The 16830-nt window shown below is 40.3% G+C and overlaps 2 protein-coding genes across 2 annotated transcripts; both read right to left on the reverse strand.

Moving 5' to 3' along the window:
- Positions 1 to 2096: 2096 nt before the first annotated feature.
- On the reverse strand, positions 2097 to 9950 carry arfrp1 (ADP-ribosylation factor related protein 1). The gene is made up of 7 exons (XM_068595320.1): positions 9612 to 9950; positions 7254 to 7341; positions 6866 to 6948; positions 5695 to 5776; positions 5407 to 5477; positions 4990 to 5090; positions 2097 to 4027 (listed from the first exon to the last, which is right to left on the reverse strand). The coding sequence occupies exons 1-7, from the start codon at positions 9702 to 9704 to the stop codon at positions 3940 to 3942; spliced, it is 606 nt and encodes a 201-aa protein (XP_068451421.1). The 5' UTR covers positions 9705 to 9950; the 3' UTR covers positions 2097 to 3939.
- A 1199-nt stretch (positions 9951 to 11149) lies between these two features.
- Positions 11150 to 15386, reverse strand: LOC137796116 (acidic mammalian chitinase-like). Its single transcript, XM_068593809.1, has 11 exons — positions 15362 to 15386; positions 14690 to 14716; positions 14383 to 14587; positions 13934 to 13990; positions 13074 to 13239; positions 12845 to 12969; positions 12630 to 12753; positions 12357 to 12539; positions 12119 to 12235; positions 11897 to 12029; positions 11150 to 11409 (listed from the first exon to the last, which is right to left on the reverse strand). The coding sequence occupies exons 1-11, from the start codon at positions 15384 to 15386 to the stop codon at positions 11150 to 11152; spliced, it is 1422 nt and encodes a 473-aa protein (XP_068449910.1).
- Between the last annotated feature and the right edge of the window lie 1444 nt (positions 15387 to 16830).

Consider the following 16830-nt stretch of genomic DNA (forward strand, 5'->3'; position numbering starts at 1 on the left):
GCCCTGAAGACATGCTGAGATCATCTCCTGCGGTTTAAATATTCAGTGTTCCTCAGTGACGTCGGCAGGATGAGCTTCCCACGGTACAAGTGGACATTTTATTACACCCTTTCAAAAAATCTTACAAGTCCATTGAGTGTTTATTTCTCTATTGATGACGCCAGGCTGAATTATTGCAGTGTTAATAATGTTGATTAATCATATATCACAGCACTCAAAACAGTATTGATTGTTCACATAACTCAGAGGAGACTTGGACATCTCAGGCGTGTGACAGAGAAGCATCAGCATCTTAAACCGCTGACGGGTGAAAAGCAGACTACTGGAAGAGTATGACAGTCATTAGGACATTGGTCATAATGCATATATTGTATTGTATATTTCAGTAAGAGGCTGTTATTTAACGAAGCATAGATAATACATATTTTTTTGTGTTGGTTACATTATTTTTCATGTCATAATAATAATTCTAAGTGCTCTACTTAATAACAAGCTCCATGGATGTCTTTCCAAATGCGATGACCACCATGACAGAACCGTCCTTTCAACCATCGCTTCAATTCTTAAATCAGCTTATTATTATTGTTATGAAGAGCAATGGCTTTCTTTTACGTTTTCTTTTTTGTGTGTTTGACCTGAAACCAGACATTAAGTTGTATTTAATAAATATAAAAGGGTACACTTCATTTACTTTGTTGAACAGCCATTGCTAGTTCGTATTGGTATGTGTGAGGAGTTTCCTAAATACTGGAAGACAAACAGCATTAATATTAATCTGTGAGATGAAGTGAAGTCAGGGGAGAGAGAGAGAGAGAGAGAGAGAGAGAGAGAGAGAGAGAGAGAGAGAGAGAGAGAGAGAGAGAGAGAGAGAGGGAGTCTTGCATGAAACCAAAGGCAATATTGCATTATTTTAATTCATGTACGATACTTAACTATTTTAAAATCCAAATCATGATTCTTTCTTTTCTCTTCACAAAAGTAGTTTTGTTGCCAAACCTAAATAGTTTCCTGTGGTGTCAGCAGTGGTTGTGTTAGTCTTCCTCGTTGTTGGTCATCGTGACGGACAGGATTATGAAATATCCAGTTAATGTGATGCGCTCTGAGAGGCAGCGCTATAATTATTCCTGTGGCGGAAGTCTTAACGTGCCTCCATCGAGTAAATGCCCGCTAAGAGGTCGTGGTGGGAGAAAAAAGTGCACGTAAGTCTAAGATCTGTAAAAAAATGTGACTGAGGCCTTTTCACAACGAGGGCCTATTATTCAAACGTCAATACAAAACTGTTGATTTGGTCACGAGTTCTTTCACGCAGGTCCCGAATGTTCCCAAAAGCAGTGTGATCTTTGTCTTCTTGGAACGAGGTCAGTCTTTCTGAGCTTTCACACTACAAACAAATGCATTAAACAATCCTGTTGTGTCTCTATTTAAATATTATTAACCAACATCATGGATGCTGTGTCGTCTTTCTCTCCACACGTTCTAGACATATTATTCACAGGTGAGTATTCACATTGTGGTGTCATTTAGTGTAAAGGCCTTCAGGCACATTTCACATTCAGACATTTTGTCTCCTTTAAATAATATTTTGAACTGTTTATAGGCAATGTCTAGCATCTGTATAGTTATTATAGTATGATTATCTACAGAAATATCCTTAAGCATTCTTGAGATTTTTTCCAGTTAGACTTGCTAAACCTGAAAGAGCAGCTATTCTCCAACACTGCTGGTTCTCAGAGAGCCATCTAGTGGGCCCCAGAGGTACTGACAAATGGTTAGAAATCAAAAATAATAATAAAAAAAAAAAATCAGATAGAGACGTTTTGGCACCGTTAGCTCGCTACTGTTCCTGTGACTCGGATGGAGTGACATAAAGTGCGTTTTCAGAAATGAAGGCGTGATGTGGAAGAGAACGCTGCAAAGCGCATGGTGAGGAAATATGACCCTGAATGTAATAAACATGCACCCATAATGGCAGGCAGCGATGGTAAGCAGAATATGTATTCTAGCCATCACAGCGGGATAAGGGCACATAACTCATATTTACAGCCCAGTTTATTTATTTTTTGGCATTAGTTTTTTCTTATGGAATTGTGAAGGTGGTCCTCGACTTTGTTTTTAACAATCAGAGGAGACGTGTTGGATCTGTCCACAAACCTGGAGAATGAATACAGGTGAATGGAACTGAAGCCAATGGCACTCGGTCTTTTGTAGTTTGGACTTATTTGATAGATTATTATTTACAGATAAATCAATAAGAATCGGCATAAAAACAAAGTACAGTTAGTCAGTGAATAGTCCAGCATGACGCTAGATCATACTTGTGATTTGGGGAGTCCAATATAACGACACTGTACACACACACACCACTTCCTGTGGGCCACCCCTGGTTACAGTATAGCGGTGTTACTTTGAACCCCTTTGTGCTCATTCCTACATGTCGAGTGGGACCACAAAGACATTAAATTGTGTGTCTTTGAAATTAGAAGTTTATTATTTTCATCGACCGTATATGTGTCTGACAGATGACGCCGTCATTTTCATAACGAGGTCATAGATCCCAAGTTCCCCATCATGTATAAAGTGATGCAACAGGGTTCCTCTGACAGAGAACCTGCCCGGTCACCCAGCTGTAGTGTCAGATTATAAACAGTCAGTCATTTCCGTTTTGATCAAACAATAAATCTTTTACAGGAGTCAAAGGATATACGGGGAACATAAAGAAACTTTAAAAAAAAAAAAAGGTTGCTAGAGTAATTCTACACTTTATGAAAAAACCTCCACTGCATTGTTCTGGTGACAGAGTGAGAGAACTTTAGGGAACAGCCAACAAGCAACAAGAGGTATTCATGTCATATCTGAGCCGTGTCCACTTTTATTCTCCCCACAGAACGCAACGCTATCGGCCTTTCGGGCCAGTTATCGGTCGACCCTTCAGTGTGGAGCTCCAATAAGCTGCATTGTGCTACCAGTAAAATTATGCAACCAGAAAAAGAGAGTATAAAAAAAAGTTCATAGTTTCTTCTCCTTTTTATGGAGAGTTGGACTCAAACTATTTTAGCTCACATTATTTGGAGTTGAACTCTCCACACGACACAGCTGCCACAGGAAACCCCGTCAAAGTAAAATGCATGATAAAATCTCACATCATGACATCGTGTGATAGTTACATCGAGCCAAAAACGTGATGAGGAGTCAGCGACGACATGACAACTGGTGAAGTGAGAAAAGTAGTGAACGCCGAGGCGGCAGTGTGCAGATTGGAGAGTTCAAACCTTAAAGTCAAAGAGAAATATCATGTGTCTTTTTGTTTTCTTCACCATAACAACAATGTCCAATTTCTCTTTGACCCAGTCACATGACCACGGAAAACCTTCCCATGTCCGTTCTGATCCGATTCTATTTCTGTGGTTAGCAGCAGGAAGCGGCTCAACCAGAGGCCTGAAAAGAGGTTCCTGTTCTCAATAACACAATAGCTGCAGGATCCTTGATATTTACTGATACATGAAGTCTGGAGGATGCACATTTAACTTAAACATGTGAGCTAAATATTGATCTGATACCGTGAACAAACCGAACACCCTCCACGTTGCCGATTTGTATATTTCACATGAGAACCGATGCTTCTTTGCTTCAGCCAGCTCCACAGACTGAGACCGCTGTCCAAACAGGAGAAGTCATGACACCGCTTCAAACAGTGTACCAAGTCAGAGTCCATTCAAAGCACATCTAAAATGATGCTTTGTGATCATAAAACAGAATAAAATAAAAAAAAAAACTGTGACACTGTCTGTAATGAAGCCCTAAAAGACAAAATCCAAACTGTTCAAAGTCACAGCAAAGCACGAGGAGAGAGGAGAGGGGACTCGCTCCGGGGTTCACGTGGAATGTCCTCAAGGAGGACCTCGCAGTCCAAAGTCAGAGGAAGCAGAAGCTGGAGCTTTCCTACGTGATGTCCTTCTGTCTGGGCGGCCGGTGGATGTTTCGCACCACACACTTCACCATCCAATCGATGCCTTCGTTCACTCCATCCCTGTGTGTCAAAACAAAGAAGTCACTCACTACTTATTGCTCACGACCAAGTACACAAGAAGGGAAGAGAGCTTCCATCAAGGCCTCGTGGTGTGATACAGCGGTACGTGCACAGCAGGCCATACCCAAACTGAACAGATGCAGCTGAACATGAAGGCATCAGTCACTTCTAGCACCACAGGTATTCAGAAATGCAGCTTTTCAATGTACAAACATGGTACTTTTACTTTGGAATATATCGACATGGAAACATTTGATTTTGTGTCTGTATGCAGTCTGTCCTTTTCCTTTAATCCCTCTAACGTTAGCTGGCGTTTTTGCAAACAGTAGCTAACGTAAAATGCATACAATGTAATGTGCGTGAAGATTGTGATGTTAGCTTTGAACAGGCGTTGCATGAATGAGTATAACAGGAAAGGGGAACTGAGGTTCTGCCGGGTTCCAAGCTCGCTCAGCAGTTAACAGAGCTCAGAGCAAAAAAAGAGGCGGGACTTAGGAAGGGTCCATTAAGACTTGTGGGTATTATCATGACTACAAGCATTTTAACTAGCATGACAACAAACACCAACTTTGAGCAGCTTCTGAACAGTGAACATCATGAGCTTCACACAGAAAGTGTTCCTCACAGAGTTACTGGACTGTATTTTGTATATATAATTATATTTGACAGGTGTTGATGCACACACTGAGAGTAAATGGACTGTACTTTCTAGTCTTCCAACCACTCAAAGCTCTTCAACACTACATGTCATCATTTGCCAATTCACACACTGATGGGAGGAGCTACCATGAAAGAGACCTACCATGCCCACCTTGTAGGTGGGCATGGGGTCAAGGGGTCAAGTGTTTTGCCGATGGACACGTCGTCATGGACTTGCTGAGCCGGGGATTGAATTGTTGATCCTCTGATTGACGACCCTGAGCCACAGTCGCGACACACAGTAAACACAGTAGCAGACTTACCCTGTCAGGGCGGTACAAGGCTGGACTAAACAATCTCTCTTGCCGATCTTCGGGGCGGAGTCACTGAAGGCTGTTTTAATGTCTGGCACTGACAAACAGTCCTGAGAACAGAGAACAAATATGACGAGACTGCACGCTTCAACAGAAACACTATAAAGAAAAACAATCCTCTTGAATATAGTTTGAAAATTACAGCCTTTCAATTGCTTGTACGGTCCAACAAACAGTTAAAAACATACGATTTTGAATTTACAATGAAATAAAAAAAAGAGCAAGAAGCAGCAAGTGGAAAAGATGGAACCAGAGAATGTTACATGAATCAAACCAGGTTGTGAATAAAACGGTGGTTTAGGTTTGAAAGAAGTCCTGCATTGATCTGAACAGGGTCTCAGGGGGTTAAAAAGATCACACAGTTACCGGCACATCCTGCTTGTTGGCCAACACGAGAAGCGGGACCCCGTCTAACATCTCGCTGCTGATCATTTTCTCTGGAGGAGACCACAGTCACAGGATTGATTCAACACTTTGCAAACACAACACACAATAAAGCACCTCATGGTGTGACGTTGAGTGTCGATTTGCATTCAAGTAATCTGCTCTGCAACACTGGAGCTGATCTACGTGTTGGTTGAGAAGCCAAATTAAACTCAAGCCCGTCGGCAACGATCCCATTATGTTTGAAAATAATAGAGGAACGCCACTCACCGAAGGCCTCCTTTGATTCAGACAGGCGTTCCTCATCCGTTGAATCGATCACGTAGATGACTCCATGGGACTCGGCATAATACTGGACATGCATATGAAAAATAGAATCAGAGCAGCCTCCTGGGACAAAAATAACCAACATGTCGCCAAAACAATAATGAAACCCTCGAGGTGGCTTTTGGCAGATTCCAAGTCTAAACTCTCACGCCGTACTGTGGGGGTGGTCATGTGCTCGGTGATGTGTGCACCGGTGTGTTTGTCCATGGCTCATATTACATACTACTGGATCAATCGGCCTGATGCTGTGCTGACTTTTTGAAAAAACTATATTCATGACATGCCTACTGAGTTTTAGTTCATAATGTGATCAGAAGAAAAACAAAAAAGGTTGTACAATGTATCCATTAATGTCATGATATTTAGACAATAAAGATGTAACAATAACAAATCATTGGAGAAAACCAACTAAGTCATGCTGCTCCAAAACATCTGGTTGTACAATTCCCATCTTCTAGTTGGCTTCATTTCAACACCCTAAAGTTTAAGACAGGGCCTTGATGACTGCCATCACCCAGTCAGCAAATAAGATGGTATTCGCCGACGCCAGTGGCTGTTAGGGTTACTGGCAGTTTTGCGTAAGCTAACTGTTGCGTTGGTAATCTATTTGTGAGGATAAACTGCTGGATGATTTGAAAACAGCTCAGATATTTTTAGTTACAACAACATCGGCATCAGAATTTCACAATCAGTATACTGCTAGTTAGATGAAGAGAGTTTATTGGTGAAACTTCAGGTCCTCCCACTCCTCTTTCGACACATGAGAGGTGACCGCCTGCTCTCATCTGGTTAACGTATTGTACAATTTGGACTTCATCCTCAAAAGAGTTTTTTTGGAGCCATACATTTTGGACTTTGTTCTTGTAATACGTCTGCTTCTCAATATCTCCAATTATCTTTTTTCTTAACTGTGGCCATATAGTAGCCTTACGATATTAATGCATTGTAGTTGCACGTTTTTTTAAACCGATCACTTAACATCATGCATTCAGTTTGATCTGGATTTGGGAAGTTGCGTGGTAGAAAAGGTAGAACCCGTTTTTATTTTAAACAACATGCATCTTGTCAGCGCGAGGCCGGTGAGGATACTGTCACCGTTTCACCCTTCACTCACTTTGTCCCACAGAGACTGGAGCTCATCTTGACCTCCCAGGTCCCAGAACATCAGACGAGCTTTTCCCACATCGATTGTGCCAACTGTGAGGGAGATTAAGAAGAACAATTGTACTGCGGAGCAGCAGGAGGAATGACACACATACTGTCAGTTGTTAGACAAGCAATGTCAGCTGATGCACAATTACGTTGTCTAAATTGATAATAACAAGCACATATTGACTATTTCTTGTAAAAATAAAAAAAAGGTTAATTTTGCACCTTTTTGCGATGTTTCAAGATGTATTTTTTTGTTAAGCTTTTGCTGACAAAGTTCACCTTTAAAGAAAAGTGTTCCAGGAGTAACAAGCCCATCGCTGAAGACATAAAGTACTGAAACGTTCACTTACTGTTCAGGCCAACTGTGGTTGTGATCTTTGATAAATTCATTCCCTTATAGTTCTTGCTGAACTTTGTTTTGGTTTGTTCCAGAAAGGTCTGCAAAGAGAGGCAGCAGTGAGATGAACAGACGATTCATGTTCATATTCAATGACTCACATGATCTGGCGGAGGCTAACAGGCATACAGTAGTTGATCAGTTTTCACCACCAAAAATCCTCCTGAAATACCATTTAAACCATTCCAAAGTAAATGCTAGTCGTCCCAATTAAAGGATAAGTTGAAGTTCCATAAATAAATGTGACGCATGACATAAATAAAAACATTCTGATAACAAAAAGTTAGGAATTAGCTTATTTTATGAAAATATGTTTTACGTATACATACTCATTTATTTGTACCTCAAAATAATTTGCAACATATTTGTTGCCCGTCGATTTACAAAATTACGGTACCGGTGCTGGGAATGGCCAAAAAGGACTTACAGTGATTTCTCACGTTCCACACACCATGTCAAATTAAATCATGGTTATCATAAAATGGCAGGCTTTTAGAGAAGCTTCCTAAAAATGTAAAATGGTTTCGTAGATAGATATTACTTTTTAATGTGTTGTATAAAACGTGAAGTCATTGTACTGAAGGAGGCCTTTTTTTTAAGGAAGCTAAATAAATCCACCTTCACTGCAAATATCCATTGAAAATCCGCTCGAAAGGAAAACAGCTCAGCTGCAAGAGCAACCGAGGTCCTATGGCACCGACGGTTTCACGTAGCTCACGTCTGCTTCATGCAGTTGGTGCCACACAGCAACTGAAAGAGTTTGGCTTGTGTTTTGTTTCATTAGGAGTCACTGCGTGGCTTTTCAACCAGAGTCTTTACACAGCTGAGTGCTGTAGCAATGAGTCCTAATACCTGGAGATGAGTTCAGCCTGAGTTATGCTCCTGCTGCAATGCGCCTATGCATCATGTGCGGGTTGGTGAACCTCTTATGCGCGCCAGACAAACATAGCTCTGTGGTGTATTGAGCAGGAGCGCGTTGTTTCTTTGAGATTTGGACCTGCAGTTTCTTTTTTAAGTTGGTCAAGGGGTTATTGATTTACTTCCTAGAAGTGATTCAATAGTTCCATAAAGGGTCGCCCAAACACAACTTCATGGCTGGAGAAAAAATATGGAAGAGTTGGATAGCAAGATGGAGCTCCGGTGCCAAGGATTAATAAGGTGGTTGTTGTTACAACACGATGTGGGGTACTTCTCCAGAAAACACATGACATCTATCACACTTCTGTTCGTCCTGATAGAGGGTCCCTCCTCTTATTTCTCCCTGTTAAAGTTTTTTTTGGGAGAGTTTTCCTGTTCTAATGGGAGAGTCCTGGATCAGTGAGTGTTGTATGTGTGGCACTTTTAAAACCCTCTGAGGCAAATTTGGGATTTGAGGCGATGACAATTTAATTTAAAAGCAATATCCCGGTGCTGATGTCCAATCAAACTCCTGCAACGTCCACAGTGCATTACGCTTAGTCACATATTTCAGGAGGCGCAAACCATCTCTGCAGTAGCTCAGTGCTAGTTTACCCGCTTCCGTACCAATGAGGAATCAACATTGGTTTTCTGGACGAGTCTTGGTTAGATAGCCCAAATATGTGTGGTTAATACAAAAGTATGACATTTTAAATTTACGTTCTACGACATGAAATACATCAGTCAATAACAAACTAACATTTTGAGTCTTTTCTGTGTCATAGAAAAGGTGGGTGCGAAATGAGCCTAAATGTCATCGTACTAGTCCGCTTTATTAGCTTACTGGTGATGTCAGGCAACCTTGGTGTAATATTAGTTATTTTCTTTCATTAACTTCAAATACTTTATGTCAAATGACACTTCAATCATAAACGTGCTGTTTATTGGTAAAAAATAATCTTGCTGAACAAACTTAAGTTTATTTTCTGCAAAAATCCAAAATGCAATGGAAACATCTCAATGTACTTTTTGTGAGGGGGACCAGTGAGATGATAACTTCCGGGTTAGGTATAAAACCCTCTTTTTGACCCCCTTCACGCACCGGTACCGTAGTTACACTAATAGACGCGCAACACCACCAAACCGGCTTCATCGCATTCGGGTTTTTGCAAACGACGGCTCACTTGGCCGCAGTCCTCTCACTCAAAGAAAACCAGACTGACAGCTGACACAACTACATAGTTACTATTGTGTTGCTATATATGTTGTGCTGATTTCATCCCTATGTGACATATGTGAAAGCAATACAACATATGTAATGTTGTAATCGACAATGCTGTCAGTGTGGACGAACGAGTTAACGTTAACCCTGTTGTAATTGTTTTTTATATATATATATAAAAAACTCATTTACCGTTTTCCCAGCGTTGTCCAGTCCCAGGATCAAAACACAGAATTCCTCCTTTTGGAACATGTACTTATATAATCCAGATAATAAAGTATACATCTTGACAAAATTTTGTAAACAACACAATTACTTGCTAACTAGTCATGCCAATATTAGCTCGGTAACATAGATTAGCCTACATATGAGGCCAAACACAGCGACACGCGCGGCTGCGACTTCATCATCAACGAAATTAATGAACGCGAGTGTCCAATAATCGTACATGTATCTAATAAGTGAGTCAAAGTCGTCGTTTTGTCGCTAGTTTGCTACTCAGAAGCTCTCTTTGAGAAGTGACACTACGTGTTATCTAACCAGGAAGTACAGCGACAGAAGTTGTGGGAAATGAAGTACACTTCGTATCGTCAGACCTTTCTGTGAACAAGGCTGTACGTTTATATAGAACTTAATTTCCCAGGAAGCATTGCGGTGTTTCTGTGCGCTCAATGGCGCGTAAGAGCGTAAGCCAGTGGCGTCATCACGTTAAAGAAAAAAGCCACACTAAAATAACATGTTCTCTCTTTATTATCATCGTTAACATCAGCTAGTTGCTGTTCTGTTCTGTGTTGGATTTCTCACCAATGAAGCTGACAAAGCATATATATATATATATATATATATATATATATATATATATATATATATATATATATGTACATATATATACATATATATATGTATATATATGTATATATATATATATATATATATATATATATATATATATATATATATATATATATGTATATATATACATATATATATATATAATTATATATATTATATATAGTGACGGAAAGACATAAGACCCATCACTGCCGCTGGCCACCAACATTTCAATTTGGATCATTTCCTGTAACAAGTGTAGCATTAAGGACACAACTTAAGGTGTTTTGTGGTCGTTGCTGGATTACTTCCCCAAAAACATTTCTCTGTTATTTTCTTAGGCCTGTCATGATATGCACATTGTAGTTTTTTTGTTGCTATTAAAGCTCAATACTCAAAGCTGATTCAAAAATAGGGCACTGTTAATCATATTTACTCATTCGTCTTAATTAACTAATTGTAAATGTCATAATGTGTTTATTCCTGCACAGTTGTTGTGTTAAAATGACAGTAGTGTTCTCAGTAGGAAATATTTATAGGTAGAAATTTGTGTTTTTGCTCAGCATAGTAAGGACAATTATTGTTTTGATATTGTAACAACAACTTTAATACTCATTCTGTCACCAGTGCTAGAAACATGATACACAACTATATGTATCACACAATGTGTGATACATATCATCGAAATGACGAGCCAGAACTAAACAATGTGTACCAAAGTACTTTAATGCTTTTGATTACAATTTGTAATGGATGTTACATATTTGACCGAAAAATAAACCACATTATATCTATACAACACTAATTATAAGTAATTTAGGTAAAGTTTGTATACACAGAAGATAACATTGGATTTAGCAGTTGAGTTGGGCATCAGCTGTAATCCACATTGTCTCCGCTCAGGGCCAAACGCAGCACTTGCAGCTGTCATCAAAGATGGATCCAGATCCGCATCTTCTCAAGTGGGTGATGCCACCAGCACACATGTAGAAGCTGTTCTTGTCTTCGGGGTGGGGGTACAGGCCGTCGGGTTTGCCGTTGCAGAAGCCAGGTCCTGGGGCGTGGGTGGTGACAGTGGTGGCGGTGGTTGGACGGGCGGTGGTGCTAGCACCAGGTTTGGGGGTGGTGGGGGCGGAGGTAGGGGGCAGTGGGGGCAGTTCTGAATGGTACAAAAGAGAGGAAGGGGTTTGAAGCAAAGAAATATGTTTTCTCTAACTCAACTATGATTTAAATGACTAATCAAGACAGCACTGTATATTACTTTATTACTCCAATAAATGACAGAGAGGGTGGCTCATTCTCAAGCCTTACAGTAAGAAGTGGTTTTACAAGCAAAGTACCTGTTTGAACATGCATGTTTATCTTTTTTATATGGCAAATGACTGTAAAATGTCCCTTTGATATCCACTCTTTACAGGCCCATAATATAGAATATATTGGTAACAAAAATACCTGATGCAGATTTAAATAAGACAAACTATTAGAATCAACTCATTGGGAATGTTTACTATGAGAGCCAAAGATAATAGTAGGGGTAATAATTATTAATCAGTAGACCACTAAAGACGTCAAACATTATTATCTGTCTTGACCATAGTCCAATACCTTTAAAGCAAAACTTCTGCTTGAAAATGCTTTGGACTTACCAATATTAAGAAGTTTGCGGAGATGATTCAGCAGAGGATGGTTCCCCTCGTTGCAGAATCGTCCTGCAAAATCATCCAAATCGAGTGCCCACACAAAGGCACCACCAAACTTCTGCTCCTGCAGGTAGCGAACCTATTGGGGGCAGACAGAAAAATGAACTTGTGTAAATACTTTGGATTTGTTATGAACATGTTACATTCTACAGCTGATATGCCACCTACCTTGGTCTCATAGCTTTCCTTGGTGTCAAATCCCACCCACTCATTGTTCTTGGAGGCATAGGGAACCATCTGGTCCTCAATCCACTGAAGAGTGGTGCCCTTCATGAATCCACAGATCTAGACCAGAGAAATCATGAGGACTGTGTAGCTTTACATTTATTTTGTCTTTCAAGCTCGCCATTAAATGCCACTGTAACTGATATACTGAACACCATATTAAGCCTCATCTAAACTATACCTCATAGTAGGCCCAGAATCCAGCTTCACGTGTGAACGGTCCGGCTGCTGCAGGACCGCTAGCTGGGGCTCCAATGCCAGTGTTTTCTGATGTCAGGCGGAAGGTACGACCATAAGTAGCAAATCCCATGTTGAGTTTCTCCAGTGGCGTGCCTTTGTCTCTCCAGTACCTCATGGCATAGTCCTACAAAGTTTGAGGTGAAGAGGTGAAATAAAATTAAGGGCTAGGTACCCTTAAGTATATATTCATCTCCAGTACCCAATGTCAACTTACCGTGTTGAAGTAGATGAGATCACCATGGTCCTCGGATCCACGGAACAGTGGGCTGTTGTGTCCAGTGAACTTCTCCCAAGTTCCATGAAAGTCGTAGGTCATCACATTGATGAATTCCAGTTCCCTGGAGATCGGGGGGAAAAGGACATTTTCAATTCATACAACTTTGTAGAACAGTTTACTCTCTTAAGATGCATCAATGAAAGCACACTCACTTTGCAATCTCAGCAATCTCATATCCAGCATCAATGGTTCCCTTTCCAGCAGACACTGCAGCAGTTACCACGAGCTGAGTATTGCGGGTGGACTTGGCCTCAGCTGCGTATGCAGCAACAAGCTCCTGCAAATAAAGACCAAAGAGTGAGTAAGAAAGAAGTCAATATGATCTAAACCATACAACAGTAGCAGTGAATTACAGCAAGAAACTCAAGCAGGAGTACCCACCCTGCAGAGCAGAGTGAACTTCTGTTTGTCCTCTGGGGGACTTCCGCGAGATCCAGGGTACTCCCAGTCCAGATCCAGACCATCAAATCCATGAGTCCTCAGGAATTTGATGGTTGACTGGATGAATTTCTGACGGTTGGCTGCAGAGGACACCATGATGCTGAACCTGTGAGGAAGACAATGTTATGTTTTCACACTTGGTACAAAACCCTTTTTGTTATAGATGACCAACAGCGTTTGGCCATTGGCCCTTAACTTTTCGGGAAAAACACCTGACCGCAGATTTATATTGGAAATTGTATTAAATGGAAAGAAGTTTTAAGTAGAAGCGTTAAAGTTAGAAGACCACACTATTTAGCTGTCTATTTGCAAGTGACTTACTGCTGTATGTTAAAGCTAGCATCCACTAATTCTTCATTCAGAAAAGTGACTGTGGCTCAGTGGTGAGCAGGGGTTGTCTTTCAATCAGAGGGTTGGTGGTTGATCCCCGGCGCCGCTAGCCCATATTGATGCGTCTTTGAGCAAGACACTTAACCCTAAATTGCTCCCGTAGCTGCGCCTACGGAGTATGAATGTGTATGAATGGTTGATTAAACTGATGTGGCACCTTGCATGGTGGCTCCTCCCATCAGTGTGTGAATGGGTGAATGATGTCATTTAGTGTTAAAGCGCTTTGAGTGGTCGGAAGACTAGAAAAGCACTCTCCAAGTACAGGTCCATTTACCAAAAAAAACCTAAATCTATACTAGTATATTTAGACTATATCTCAGCACCATTTTGGGACAGTTAACACGTCATTGAACTTCCAGGATGTTTCAAGAATGTCTTGGTTACTGCATGTGATTTGAAATGTTACTCACTGTGCTGAACCAAAGTTCCATCCACCAACAGCCAGAAGAGTCCTCAGATGAGGATTTCTGGAAACACAGAGGATAGGTCATTCCCACCACACTTTCTCCAAGTGTGTCATTCAGACTCAAGTAGTGTATTTACAGTTACAGTAGGGAACATATCTGTACTTGAATGCTTTTTAAGCAAAGTCACAATTTCAGCAAGCATTACCCTGCCCCTTGTGTAAGGCACTGAGCCTCTGCTAGCTTAGTGTTGGAAGACAAACGTATTCACGCTTTATCAGTTACTGTTTCACAGTTATATTCAGACTTCTCATTGAACTGTCTCTGTTTATTTTAACACACACACACTTGGCATGTTTCCTGATACGGATGAGACTGGGGAATGTGTAGCTTTCTGTCTGAAAGAATGTGCCTCTTAAATGTGCTAGCTTAGCCATTTAACTATTGTTACTTACTTGGTCTTGAGGGCATTGAAAGACTTGTAGAGGACGTCATCATTCCACTCATAGGTAATCAGCTCGTTGTTACTGTTGATGATGGAGAAGGCGTAGATCAGGGTGGTGCACAGGAAGGGGTCCACATCTTGAGGCATGTACTTCCCCAAACCAGGTCTGTACTGGGACCAGTTGGTGAAGTAACACACCATCTGGGTGGCAGATCCTGTGATGGAGTAAAGGAACAACAAAGAAGTATTGAGTCCAGTGATTTCAAATGAAAATCCAGATCAAATGTTGCCAGGTTATAAAAAGTATTACAACTTACCCAGCTGGCATATCACCAAACATAGGCCTAAAGAATAGAAAAGAAACAGATTTTTAAAAAAAAGCACCAACCAAAACATTAATCAAAGGTCCAGTGTAGCTGTAAGGTTGCAGATCTCAACCAATAAGAACCTTCTCCTATGTGCCACATGCATAGAGGAACTACAGAAATCACATGAAAACGTGAATGATCCTCCCTAAAGCCAGTGCTTGGTTTGTCCTTTCTGAGTTACTGTTACTTTAGGTGATTCTAAACTAAAGAAAACATACTTATTACGACACTATTTCATTTCAGCCTATATCCTCCTCAATGCTACACACTGTTTCTTTAAGTCAAGTCAATTTAATGTCTTTAGCCCAATACCACAAAGAAGAAATTTGCCTCATGTGGCTTCACAATCCGTACATCATACAAAACCCTCACTCCTTCGGGCCCTTAATTTAGATATAAAAACCCTTTAGCTGGGAAAAAAGGAGAGAAACAGGAAGTGAAACACAGGCAGGATTTCTCTCACCGGACGGACATATATAAATAGAAATTGATAGAAATAGAGGCTGTGTGTACAGAATAGACCCCATAATAGAATGACAGTATGGACAGTCAGAATGACAACATTATAGATGGTATAGTCTGTTAGTGGAGAGTAATGGAGCACCAAATGTAGATAATTACCTGCTAGAATTGTAAGTCTGGTCATCGTGAATTCACTTTTCACAACAATGGAATACTAGTAGACACAAAGTGAAACAGGGTCAAGGATGAAACAACAGCAGAAATAAACCATTCACAAGATGATCACAAGTAAAAACTTAGAGGAATTGATTGTAAACTCACCTTGGGACAAGACCAGAGACCCAAGTAACCGCAGCAAAGTTTGGCCTTTTATACAGTCGATGCACAGAGAAAGGAGGAGGTGTAGCAGCCTTTGATACATTGGGGTAATAAATATTGTGGTTATTAGAACAGGTTTTGATAAGATCCTGCAAAGTCTGAACCATAGGATGTGTAGACAATAATTTACCGAGTGCGGCACGTGGTTCACAGCATGCATTCAACGCATGAACTGGTTATATAGTCTGTAAATGGATGCAAAAAGGCCATTTTAGTTTGGATAAATGTCTAATTGTTACTGTTGTCACTGTAACTTCATGGGAAGTTAAAACATTACTTTTCAATCAATTCATTACTTTGAAATTAAATACATAAGTTTATTTTTCAGCATTCCTTTGATAACCAGTAATTTAATGACTTTGGGCTACATGGTATGTGGACTAATGAATAAAGTGCATGTATTCTTTGTCTGGTAAGCTGCAACCAGTGATCTTGTCCAATTTTAAATTTTGAATAAAACTGGTAACATTAAAAAAGAAATCACTGTGTGACACTTATTGTTTTCACTGACTTCACGATCATAATAAAAATAAATAAATGATTTAATGAATTGATGTAGACTTTGGTTCCTGAATGAACAGCTTTGATTACTTTATCTCTGTCCTTTGTTGGACACTGCTGACGACCGTTGCCCATCAAGATTTTACACAGCTGGCAGCTTGTTTTTCCACACTCACTTGGAGATAAGTGTGGAGCATTCTGGGACACGGTGGTGCGATAGTAACAAAAAAGAGAACGAATATTAAACACACTGAAGGTGTAATCTTGAAACCCCAATAAGTATACGACGATGGCAGCTTGGTGACAACTAGTCACATCTCTCATGATTGTAAAACAAGAGGTATTTTGTTGTTTTAGTTTTGTATGATATTGGGGTAACTACATACCGATTAATCTACACATTTGACAAAATTACTGTACTCTATTAATAATTGTGTCTATGAATATATTTAAATCAAAAAGTATCATCCAAAAATGCCAGGGCCCATAGGTCTCTGCTTTGTCTGAGGTCGCAGATCGTAAGCAATTAAAACGTCTCCTGCGGTCCCAGCGTGTAAAGAATTACAATGGCTGACGTCAAATGTCAATTAGGTAAAACGTTAACGGTCCAATCGAGAGCCAGTGTTTCATTTGTCCATTCTAGGCTACTGTAAAATAGGCCCGGTACATACATACATTTTAACTGACTGAAGGAGAAGACTTGGTGGTGGATTTACTGGCAACACCGTTCTCATGGATGACGTTTCAGG

Source organism: Clinocottus analis, unplaced genomic scaffold, assembly GCF_023055335.1.
Source record: "Clinocottus analis isolate CAN_PGR_092001 unplaced genomic scaffold, fCliAna1.0.p SCAF_3, whole genome shotgun sequence".
In the NCBI taxonomy this organism is placed as follows: Eukaryota; Metazoa; Chordata; class Actinopteri; order Perciformes; family Cottidae; genus Clinocottus; species Clinocottus analis.

Bases quoted from the DNA above. Each gene is read 5' to 3' on its own strand.
- LOC137796116 (XM_068593809.1), bottom strand. From the start codon at position 15,386: ATGACCAGACTTACAATTCTAGCAG. The intron at 14,717-15,361 runs GTAATTATCTAC...TCTATTCTTTAG, and splicing joins CAGACTTACAATTCTAGCAG to GCCTATGTTTGGTGATATGC. The intron at 13,991-14,382 runs GTAAGTAACAAT...CTGTGTTTCCAG, and splicing joins TTCAATGCCCTCAAGACCAA to AAATCCTCATCTGAGGACTC.
- arfrp1 (XM_068595320.1), bottom strand. From the start codon at position 9,704: ATGTATACTTTATTATCTGGATTATATAAGTACATGTTCCAAAAGGAG. The intron at 7,342-9,611 runs GTAAATGAGTTT...CTCTCTTTGCAG, and splicing joins TGGACAACGCTGGGAAAACG to ACCTTTCTGGAACAAACCAA. The intron at 5,777-6,865 runs GTGAGTGAAGGG...ATGCATGTCCAG, and splicing joins TCCAGTCTCTGTGGGACAAA to TATTATGCCGAGTCCCATGG.